Raw genomic sequence first — 12,192 nt, 5'->3', positions numbered from 1 at the left:
CATAAGAAGTATATACACATATGTGTTCAGGTAGATTTATTCTGTGTGCCTTTCATATTGTCAAAATTACAGTTGCACATTGTGAAGTTGTTAAAGGTTGTTTCATAGCTTGAGTATTACAAAAGTTTAGAATAAAGTATGAATTGATCAAGTCTAAGTTTCTTTAATTCACCTCTATGAATATATTTTGATGACAAAACGTGCATATGGTGTGTGATACAAAACAAGGTGAATGATACAGTAACATAAGAGGAAGTCACAGGGGCTTGGTTGATTATAAAACAATAGAAGTGAATTTTTTAAGACTACAATTAATACAGCTGTATAACAATGAAATGTCCTGTTACTGCTACGAAATAATTATGGAACACATACCAACACCTTGTTATTACTTGAGGCAGTGAAAAAATTGCTGTTCCAGAATGTCATGAGTGCTGAAAACTGCACTGAAGATCCTGCTGAGAATTTTTTTTTTTTTTTTTTTAAGAATTAAAATCACTGATGGATCTTTTGCAATTAAGTGAAGCCCAGTTGATTTAATAACCAAGTATTGGAAGGATTTGAGAGCAAATACTGCAAAGGCTCGAAGCAATTTGTCAAGACGACTTGACCTTTTGACTGTGAAGTGTCGAGTACAAAACACTAGTGGCTTCTCAGTATCCGTCTTTGACCTTCACACAAAGGCTACTGACTGGTAGATGTTTATGGGTTGTACAAGTTAACAAGTGCATAATATGTTGAATAATCGCCTCAGTCAATGAAAATCCCATTTATATTCATAGCCCCGACATGCGTTACCCTACTCCTCTCTACACACATAAGTTTTCCTTCAGTCCCGTCAAGTTGTAACTTTGAAATGTAGTCACATAGTGCAGCCAGAAGATGTAGAGTGTCAATCAATATTCATAAAATGTTCTTTTCCTCGTGTGTATTAGATTTTATCAGTTTTGAAGTCATACATCGCAATTTTTAAATCAAGTGTAGGATGGCATTGGGTGATCTTAGACTTGATGGCCCACATGTCATTTCCTCTGAGCTGGTTGTTTCTATGTACAGCTGTATTCAAATCCATGCTTTTGCCCAATTGCCCACTAAATTTGTGTCTTGCTGCTTTCAAAGCACTTGTTCATACATTTTTCAATTCCTCTCTTTACCAAATTTCCAGAATGTAGAATATACTGCATGATTTAGAATGCTACTCTTGAATAAATGTATTCCCGGAATCTTGTGTATATAAATAAAAGGAGAGACTTATGATATAAGACATTGTTGTCTTTTTATTACTCTGATGCAATGTATGTGGTTCACAAATATAATTAAGAAGCATGTTGTACAACAATTTACAGATATGTACAGAATTCATATAGTAAATAAGTAACAATACAGTAGTACATTCCATTTGTATCTTCAAGTAGCTTTTATTTACTCTTATAAATAGTTTACAATCAAAGACATAAAATAATCATATACAAGCTATGTACACATACTTCCTTCTGGTAATAAAAAAAAATGAAGAAAACACAAGAGATAGTCTCAATGAATTTTAACATGAAGCAAACTGCTGCAGCAGATACATGTAAGTATTAAAAAAAAAAAAAAACATGGGAAATTTATCTCTACTGCCAGCAAAAGATAAATAATGATGTGAAAGCCATTTCCTGTAATGCATTCATTGCTTTAAAATTTTTTGGCCAAGACAAAGACATGCACTAATAATACCACATTTGAGCCTTAGGATGTTTTAAAGAAAATATCAGTACTATCATGACTTTTGTTTCTTTTTTTGTTTGGTTACAAGCGGAGAGCGTATAACAGTAAATGAAAATGTATCAAAAAAAAAACAAAAAAACAAAAAAACCCAACAATTTCAGTCAGACATTATGAAATCAAAAACATAACTGATGAGCAAGTGCACAAAATTCACTTTCAAATAATTAGAATACTGTGGTGACTTGCGGGAAGCAGTCACTTGCACACATTAATACATGTATACTGTATAACCTTGGGGTTGAACTGTCACTCTTCAAACACATTATCAAGTGTGCTCAAGAAACCAACAAGCCTTTCAGCATGGGGTAATAAAAGCTTCCTTATGGGCAAGTAGAATGTAATGTTGCCTGTCTAGCTGGTCAAACATGATCCATTTTGGTGTGATCATCTGAGCATATTCAGGATCACACATTTGTCAGGTAAAAACACAAGTAACATACATATTCATTCTGTACACTGTAATAGCCGCAGCAAGCTACAGGAATTTTGGCAGCATGCTCCTGTAAATACATTTTTGCTGTTGTTATTTTCATCTAGTGACTAGAGTATTGTCATAATTTCAGTTTATGCCTAAACTGCATGCTGGCCAGGACTTGAACCCACAACTATAGGGTCAGGTCAAGTTAAAAGCTGTATGACACAAACCTTGAGACCATGATGTGACACCAAATGAAACAATGGAAGCAATTAAGATATCCATTCTTTGGGTTACAGAGGAAACCGCACGGCTTGCATTTTAAGGATGATCTTATCGGGCAGAATTCAACTTGGGGCTTTTCAGCTCAGGATTAATCATATCTTGATAACTACAGAACTCTGTGTGTGTGTGTTGCAAACAGCTTCAATCGGGGATATCATAGTGTTTAATTCCGGGCAACTGGGGATATATTTCACACCGGGCATATGCCTGTTTGTTTGCGTTATTTAAAACAAATGAAAAAGCACCCTCTTAACGCCCTAGGGGTACCCTGGGACATAAGTATATAATGCACCCACCCGTTCCGCATATTTAGGGCCTGTAGGTAGGTGAAAGGTTTTCACTCTACAGTGGACTCACATTTTAATAAAGTCCTCAGGATTGGCAGTTTTCTTTTGTTATATCAAAATTTCATTATAACCGAACAAATAAAAAAAAAAAGAAAAAAAGCATACAACAGATATTGCTGCAGCCTTAATTTTTACTTTGTTGTAACCGGAATTTTGCTATAACTGTGTTCATTATAACGAAACAGAAACAAATAATGGAATATTCCCAGTTACCTTGAGCAAAGTATCATATCCCTGGTTGAAACATCTTATTAGAATGTGTGTGTGTATTTCCAGACCTGATAAACCATGAAGTTTGCAATGTTGACATTTTGGAGCATTTGCACCATGTGATACCAGTGTAAAATATTGCCTATATGCTGCTTTACAAAGTATTTCACATGCATGAATCTGTACTATATATAGCAATGTATTGATGATCAGCACAATCAAAATTACCTGAAATTCATTTTACTCAGCCAAGAGATAATCATTAATGTGAAGTGTCATCACAAAAACCATATAATGCTGGGAAAATAAACATATATATACATATATTTGTTGCAAATCTGAATTCTTTACATGCTAGGCTTTAAATTGATACATAATTTGCCCTACTTCATCACATGGAAAATATTTTTTAAAAAGCATGTAACATGAGAAAACTGCAGAGGTTAGACTGCCTTTGCACACGTTTTTCTTTCTTTTTTATGATCCCCAACCTCATATGGGTAATGTGATGATGCATCACAAATTGCATGAGGATTTTGACTTTTACAGTTTAGCCCCAATGTAAGGATCACAGGATGTCAGTGTTCTGTTCCTCAGCAAGTTCCAGGAGATGTTGCAAGACACCACCGGCTTCTCTCACTGACAGCATCTGATGTCAAATGACAAATAAACACAGTTCTTCAGAATGAGACTATAACATGTGCTTCAACAGCTCTGAGATTACTAACATTCACTTAGAAATTGATACACAATTTTGCACAGGTTTACAATATGGACAGGTCAATGCTCCTTAAAAGTTAAGAATTCGTTCTGTCACACAAGTGATGAATATAAATGTATGCACACATCTCTGTAATTCCAGTATATTCCACATTAGAAAGGAGAGGATGTGTGTAAGGGTGACTATCCATTGCACTGCTCATCTTGAAATGAAGCTTAAAATCAAACTCTGGCTTCAGATTAATTGCTGCAGTACACTTGGGATGGACCTATAATATCAGTTCACAGCTTGCTTGGAAAAGGCTATGCAGCACTGCTCAGGCAGTTTGTCTGAAGTAAAATCCCATGTAAGACATCATATGCAAAATTACTTGGCAGGATTAAGATCCTTCAGAGTTCAGCTTCAAAACTGTCTTCTTTGATGACTTTTCCACATCGGTCAATCTCAAAATGAAATGTTGTTTTTCCAATGATGCAAAAAAGACGGCAAAATGTGAGAAAAACATGGTAAAAAAAACCCAATCTTCTATATAACCAGTATCTTTTGATTTTTATGCATTCTCTTGATGTTACCTACAATGTTTGTGTACATGATTCTGGAATACCTGAGGCAATACATTTACTTTTTTTTTTCTATTCATACAGAAAAAAAAATGAACTGGGTAAGTTTGATAGACATGCTGTAGCACTCCTTACCTTTACTCTCCCCTCTGCTCCAACATACGCTGCAGCTGTTCCAATGGTTTTCAGGTGAAGTGCCTAATGAAATGAGTTGAAAAAAACCCCAAACAACTAGGTAGTGACGTCATATTCCAACAATATTAAACAGTGTATCACACCACTTTAAAATCTTAACATTGCAATTGTGGAGATGAAGCACTGTCGTATCAGCAATTGCTTCTCATTATCCCTTTCTAACAGTCAACTAGTTTATGACAGGGAAAAGAATTACAGCTGTAGGTTAAAAGTATGAACAGGGTTAGGGTAACATGTAGGATTAACACCACACTGCATCAATGAGCCATGCAATGCATTGTAGGGGCAAGAACAAAGAAGCCTTAAATCAGTCAACATCAGAAAGCTTGGTTAACTTACAGATAGATGAACCTTGAAGCAGGCATGGAAGTGGTCTTCTAGCGCCTTCATGAAAGCTGTCACTTCTTCCTCCTTAGCATCATCTGATGTATTATCATGTACACTGTCAAAATATACACCAAAATTACAACAACATGAATATGTAGAAGCACACATCATGATTCCTTGTATCTAGCCGTAATTTTTAACATGTCCAGTGAGCCTTGCACGAAGTGTGTCTCAGAATCATTCCTATTTAACAAATATTCCATGGAATCCAATTCATGGTTCTTACCTGACTGTCCATGAGAAACAATAATGAGAAGAACTTACTGAATGAGAAAAAGAGTATTTCTACTTCATGGCAATATGCAGGCTATTCGAAATATTGGAATGATTTAATAAGAACTAGACTGATGCCTAATGCCACACACACAAGACACGACTCCAAAATTATCCTGACATACTAGCAGTCGCTGTTATTGTAAAGCTCACTGACTATACATGTGAACCAACATCATTTACATGTAAATTTACACTACATTGTTACATGCATAATTAATGATGCAACCAAGTATCACTAGATCATGAATCATAAAAGTTAATACAGTTGCAAATGTCAATAATACAAAAGCATGGTGTATACACTATCACAATTTTTGAACTTTCAGGGAAAATGCACCAAAAATACCTTTCCCACAAGGCCTTGGCATCCTTTGCATCAATCGTCATGGTAACCTTGTTGAGCCCTGTGATACCCTTCGGCATTGAGTAGACCAGCTCAACTGCACACTTCTTGTCCTCTCCACTCTTCTTTGGATCTGAAATAAAATAAGGGAATAGATAATTTTGCATTTTGCTCACTATACAAAATAGGCTGTGTGTGCTTATTCTAAGCACTACATGTACCAAGCCCAATCCCCCCCCCCCCCCATCAACAAAAATACAGCTTTAATACAGAGATATAGAGTACATGGAGTGATGGGTTTTTCCAGGTTTATTCCTAAATGCAGTTACATCATTTCAAGAGGAATGGTATTTAAATCAAAGACCTACATTTTATACACAAGTTCTCCCTTTATAAGATTCCATGTCTGGAAAACAAAAAGTTAAAAATCATAATGAAGAGATGAACATACAGCAGGACTATTATGCATTTTTCACAATTTACACTAATGGCATGTTTCTTTGCAGCAGGTTCATTTCCAGTGCAATTGTGTGGCGTTACAGTGCATCAAATGTGAAATTTTTCAGAAAGGACGTTTTCCACCCAGATTGAATGTTTTGGCTGTGTAGAGTGTAAATTAAATTTAAAAAAAAAAAATATCGGAACTTGATGAACAGGCTATATGTTGCTAATAGAGAATGATACTGTGACAATGTTCTTACATATGATTGTATGATTATTCATGCAGCTACACATCAATGGCAGATATAGCAAGGTGAAAATGATGAGGAGACAACTTTGCCTACAATCTTATAAGGAAATGCTGAATGCCCTTCTACATACCATTCTTGATGATAATGCCTAAATAGTGTCAGCTTATGTACAACAGGTCAAGGGTTAACAAACCTGGTAGACTTCCTGCCCACATTGATACCATCCATGACAGGTACATGGGGTTAAAGGTCAGTTTCTTTATGCAACAGTCAAACTGCATCTAGAAAAGAAAAGAAAAAAAAATAGAAGGTAGAAAAGTCCACCTAATAGATGAATCACAGAACACTACAATTGTTCCTTTCTCAGTGCAGCAATATATTTTGTCATTTGAAAACTTGTAAATTATTTTAAGAGAAATAACAATTTAAAGTTATGTATGTACTATATTGTACTTAGTGACTGTTTATTTGAATGAGCATCTCTTAGAAGCTTTGTTCCTTTGCCAACTCCCTGATTTATGCGAATTACAGTTTGGTGAGCTTTTACTTATATTGTATAAACAGAAGTAGGGTTAAATCTAAACGTTTTAGCTTCTACCAACCTTTAATTGTAGTGGGTAAGCTTTCGTCCTACTCCTGAGGACTTTCTCAAGCCTTATGCAGTGAAGTGTTGTCTTAATCCAGCTCTCAATAGAGACTCTGGCTATACCCTCTCACCCATCTATGGTCCAGTGATCAACAAAGACAGGCAACGGCAGCAAGACAACACTTCACTGCAGCTGGACACACTCAATTTGTGATCGCGCTAAACTCTGTTTAAAACATTGGTAGTTCCTATAAAAATGTAAGCATATTTTAGTGTCATTTTGCTCCATCATACCTCCATCCAGTGAAGAACACACTGTGTGGTTCTGACTGCACCTTTGACCAGCATCAGAGGCAAGGAGAAGAAGTTTGCCGAGTCCTTTGAGGTCTGGATGGATGTTGATGGAAACAAAATGGCTGTCCATGATGGAGAACTCCCAGCCGCCGCAGCTTGGCTCTTGGACCCAAAAATGCTCAACTCCACAGATGGGTGTTCTGCAATCACACCAAGGAATGATTAATGTTTGATGGAATGCAGTAATGACTGTATGATAGAGTGATCAATTTATGACAATAAATGGCTTCATGGGGTCTACACATTGACATCTGGGTACACATTGGAAGTTTACTGCAATGGTAATGTGAGGGTTAAGCATGAGAACAATGTATGTACACGTAACATGAGAACTTAATATGTTATCAATAATATTCCATACAAAACAAAAGTATTACTGATGATATCAAAGGCGTAATTTACCATTTGCAGATGAAACAAAAACTCAGCATTAGTGCTTCAAAAATGGGAGTTAGGGAAAGAAACAACCAATGTAAAAATTGTATTATTGCTGTTAAGTATTGTTAAATATACAAAATGTGAACAATACTTATAATAAAAATGCTTCCAGACTAAACCATCTACAGTTATGGTTTAATGAGAAAAATAGTGGTATCTCCTTATATTTTTAGCTTTTTTGCACAAATTTTAGATAGTAGGATGTTTTGTGATATATATAACTGACCTACACATAGGCATCAAAAGTGATATCTTGAACATTTTTAAATCAAATGAGCACTCCCAAAAGGCAAACAGAACCTTTAAATGAAACGCGTTTCTTCATGAGCTGTCACACTTGAGTCAATAGAAGATCATTGTGTTAAAGGGTTAGTAAACTTATGTTATTTCTAATTAGGCTTACAAATTACCATGTGTCTTCAATATTTAAAAGTGGAAGGAGCTACAATTGTTTTCTCCCTACTGTAAATCTTCAAACTTCTAATGACTCACAGATACTTAATTATCTCTATTTCTAAAATGATCCCATGCTGTTAGCAACACTACATATTTGCATTGTATCAATTTCATCACTAGTTGATAAATTCATCATTTTAAACCTGAATTAGTTCGAATCACTCACCAGAGTCAGTGACGGAAGTAGGAAGTGTGGTAAACACTGCATACTTGGAAATTATATTGTCCTCCATCATCACTCCAACACCTTTTTGGGACTCCTGACAAAAAAAAACAACAACAAACAAAGCAAACAAAACACAAAGACAAAAGTAAATCAAGGGTCCATTGAGTAAGAATTGTTCCTAGTAACATGTTGATTGTAGTGTGGTCTTACAGAGAGAACTGTTCAAAAAGGTAAAAGTGCTCTTGACCTAGAAGCAACATATCAATCTGATGCAAAGACAAAGAGAATTCCACAAAATTTATTTCTTTATGAAAAGTACACATTTCTTGACTTGTGTTTTGACATATGTTAACTGCAATATCATTTTCCCTGCTTTCCAAAAGAGGTAAGTCAAGTGCTCTTTCATTATGCTTGAAAAGTAAAAAATAAGTTGAATTCTCTTCATAATTTAATCCATGTTGTTGTCCATACATGACCTGACAAAGTATTGTAGTCTTGATGGCTGCACCAAAACTTCATAACATATTAACAGATTTCCCAATTTTTCTTAAACTTTGCTAACATGTTTGACTACTATTGCTGCATACTCTCAATTCACATATACACGTATACATTTACCGGTAGGTTACATTCTCCTTTAAAGATTACCCTGTGCTGTGCAAAGAATCAAATTCACTTACTGCCTGAAGATGGGAGGATAGATGTCGGGCAAACCTGCGCAAGGCAGTCGCATCTGTGCTAAACCTGGAAAGAGGTGTCACATGATGTGCATGCCATGTCTTGTTGACCAGTCTATGCAGACTCTGAATGGATGAGCGGGAGTCATTGGGTGTTCGGGATAGTCTGCTTCTCAGACCTAGACAAGAAAAATATCACATTGACATCACTCAAAGGGAAAAGTATTTTGAATAAAAGCTACCATTTCTTGAGCAAAATTTGACAATAATAGCATGTTATGACCTCTCTGCTATCTGTGAATCACCAATCATTGGGATATTGGCATCCCACAAAAGAAAATCTTCAGAGTCAGCTCTCATATAATTATGTCTCTGATTGTCTCTTGTATAGCACTCATCTGTTCTTAGAAACAGCCACTGATCTCATATCTCATGATGCACAGATACAGAATACCCAAATAAATTCTGATTACAATCAAGAGACAATTTATTTCTTGAAAAAAAAAGGGAATAGAATTGATGACACCAGCATAATACTTTCTCATGCTGTTTGCACTAAAAATGAAGTTTACAACTATAGATTCTTTGCAGCATTTTCTTTACAAAGCTTGTGCATTACATGCACATTCAATTAAAAGCAGAAACTTGTTCATGATATTTCAGTTTTGACAGCTTACATCTTACAATGAAACAGTCATATACATAGATTCACAATTATATCTTATGACTACATTATGTAGGAAAGACAAGAACAAACCAGTTACGCACAAACAAACATTTACACTATGGCCCAGTGACATTAGCACAATACCGGTACATACAGTGTATGTCTATGCCTGTTAGTGCTACATTTATGAGGTCATTTGATACTATTTAATGAAAGGGTACTTTGGAGATTCAATTCTCTCAGTGCTCTCTTTTCCATTGATTACATCATCAACTGGTCTGCATGCCTTTTCCTCAGGGAATCATACCAGCAACCTACTTTGGAAGACATGACCACCCAGCCAAATATGTCATACCCAAAGCTACAATAATAGACGCATTCAAATTTGTAACTTTTCCCAAGGTCAATTTGCCTATGGAATAATTTACCAGGATCTGTGGTACTCACTCCTAACCCAGCCATGTTCAGAGAGGTTGCACTGGCTGCCCATCATCAACAAAATGCAACCTCCTGCTGGGTTTCACATGCTGTAGAAAGGGACCAATGTTTTACTTGCACAGACACTCTCATTTTTATTGTACATAAGAGAGACATGCACAACCTTGTCACTTTGGCACCTCCATTGGCACACGACACGATTTGCATCCCGGTATTGACCGATTCGGGTTCGTTGAGGGCAGCAGACATTATATGGCACTGGGCGCAGCCATGAGCTCAAATTGCGGTGTCTCAGTCAACCCCCCCTGCTCTCCCCCACCCCCAGGGCAACATGTTTATCGCACACTTGTAACAAAGGTTCGCGCATTAAGCAAGCATTCGCGCACTCAGTACGAGACGCCCATTGGCTAAAGCAACCATGCATCAGTTTTTCATTCTGCGCGCGTGCTAATGTAGAGAGGGGTGGGGAGTGGGAAGGGGGGGTCGGCTGAGACACCGCGTAATGGCGCTGCCCATGCCAAAAATACACATAGCGCGTCACAGAATCGGTCAATAGCTTCCTTGGAGCTGTGTAGCCTGTGAATGGGATTACTGCAACAAGTAACAAGTAAGATACACCAAAGCAGTCATCTGTTGTGGGTCACAATTGTCTACATAGGCCTACCATGTATTTTGCGAGATCCTGGAGTCTTTGTGTAAGGTGCATGCAGCCTCCTTGCTATGGAACGACTCTTGCTTCTTCTCTCTGTTTGACCAAGACTTTGGCTTGGAGTGATAACCTGAACTCTTGTCGGTGGGGTTTCTCTAGATGCCATCTTACATGGTCCCTCTATCACAGGAAAATTTCGCACTACACTGACCTGGTGCTAAAGTAAGAAATAAAAAGAGAATTTGAGAAGATATCACAAATATATGAAGAAACCCTCTAAAAGATCCAAAGTTAACAAGTTAAGCTTTCCAATTATGAAGCAGCGCAGTCTCTAAGGGCAGCCTTCGATACTTGTAATGTACAGGTATCTCATTCTGTCTCTCTTCTCTGTACATATGTGTCAGTGTATGTGTGTGTGTGTGCTAGTGTGTGTGTTTGTGTGTGACGGTATGTCCTACAAGAATTGCTTTATGTGTAACAAGTTGGGCCTATGTAAATTTATGTGTGAAGTGCAAGTAGTTTCTAGACACAGGTTGATGGATGAATGCTGTGTGGTCATTTAAACACGCTGCAAAAAGTGCAAAGATATTGATTATAGACAGAGATTACAAAAAGAGGATACACGCAGTTACTACGCTACTGTCGTAGATCGTTGGAGTCTTAACTGAAGATAATAAGACGAGCGATGAGCTTACGTACCTGGTGTCAGCTGTTCGAACTTGGCGCCATCATTGCCCATACGCGGTCAGCTAGCTCTTGTGCTCAAAAGTCGGATCCCGCGGATAGCGCTAGCTGCATCAGCATGTACGAACGAAGGCAGCAGGCAGCAGTTTAGCCGGATGCGTTTGACTGAATAGACTGTTCTCCGATCTCTTGCATTGAAGGTGTACCCTCTGTATTGTGACACTATCTGTAAAGATCAATCAGTGTTCAAGATCCAGTCTCAAATCAATATTGAGTGGGAATATTTTTAGGCAAAGAATAAATCAATTTTTCACTAGTTTAGAAATAAATTAGATCTAAATAAAATTATTTTCAATACAAAAATTTAATATGCACATTTTGATATAGTCATAATTGCTATTTTGATATATTATTTACTGCAAATTTTCCCACGAAATTTCTCTTTTTTCAAGATGGCGGCAACTGCGCCCCTGGAAATTTCATTGTGCGAAGCAAAATCATGTGAAATTACTAAATTGAAGGTGAAGTTAGGTTCAAAAGTATCTGCAGGAACGATATTATTGCTTTATAAGGCCGTGAGTGAAGAAAATGCCTCCGATAAGGACACAGGAGAACAGAAATTGAAGTCGCAATATGTCGGCACTGTACAGGAAGTGTTGGCCAACGAAGGAGATATTGTTGAGCCAGGGTAAACACCGTCCCTTGAAATTTAGGGTTGTAATATGATCCGTGAATTTGTCGTGTTGTGGGCTTGTTATTGCAAGAAATATGTGACTGCATTTTCTAACCAGGATTAATAACTATATAACAACACATAACAAATTTTGAAAGATATTTTTGAAGTGTTCGTTACAGAGATAAGTTGCCTATAATTCA

At 36.9% G+C, this 12,192-nt stretch overlaps 1 protein-coding gene across 1 annotated transcript; it reads right to left on the bottom strand.

Annotated features, from left to right (window-relative positions):
- Nucleotides 1–1,246: 1,246 nt before the first annotated feature.
- On the bottom strand, nt 1,247–11,375 carry LOC140233549 (centromere protein L-like). Its single transcript, XM_072313672.1, has 10 exons — nt 11,332–11,375; nt 10,648–10,849; nt 8,882–9,057; nt 8,202–8,295; nt 7,082–7,281; nt 6,395–6,482; nt 5,513–5,642; nt 4,843–4,945; nt 4,444–4,506; nt 1,247–3,676 (listed from the first exon to the last, which is right to left on the bottom strand). Exons 2-10 carry the CDS (start codon nt 10,796–10,798, stop codon nt 3,596–3,598), a joined length of 1,086 nt encoding a protein of 361 aa, XP_072169773.1. The 5' UTR covers nt 10,799–10,849; nt 11,332–11,375; the 3' UTR covers nt 1,247–3,595.
- Nucleotides 11,376–12,192: the final 817 nt, after the last annotated feature.

Source organism: Diadema setosum, chromosome 9, assembly GCF_964275005.1.
Source record: "Diadema setosum chromosome 9, eeDiaSeto1, whole genome shotgun sequence".
Taxonomy (NCBI): Eukaryota; Metazoa; Echinodermata; class Echinoidea; order Diadematoida; family Diadematidae; genus Diadema; species Diadema setosum.
The sequence above is the reverse complement of the archived record's forward strand: the minus strand, read 5'-3'. Positions and strand labels throughout refer to the sequence as shown.

Coding starts and splice junctions, on each gene's coding strand:
- LOC140233549 (XM_072313672.1), bottom strand. CDS start 10,798: ATGGCATCTAGAGAAACCCCACCGACAAGAGTTCAGGTTATCACTCCA. Junction 8,296..8,881: donor TATCCTCCCATCTTCAGGCA/GTAAGTGAATTT, acceptor TTTTTTTGTCAG/GAGTCCCAAAAAGGTGTTGG. Junction 4,946..5,512: donor GCCAAGGCCTTGTGGGAAAG/GTATTTTTGGTG, acceptor ATATTTTGACAG/TGTACATGATAATACATCAG.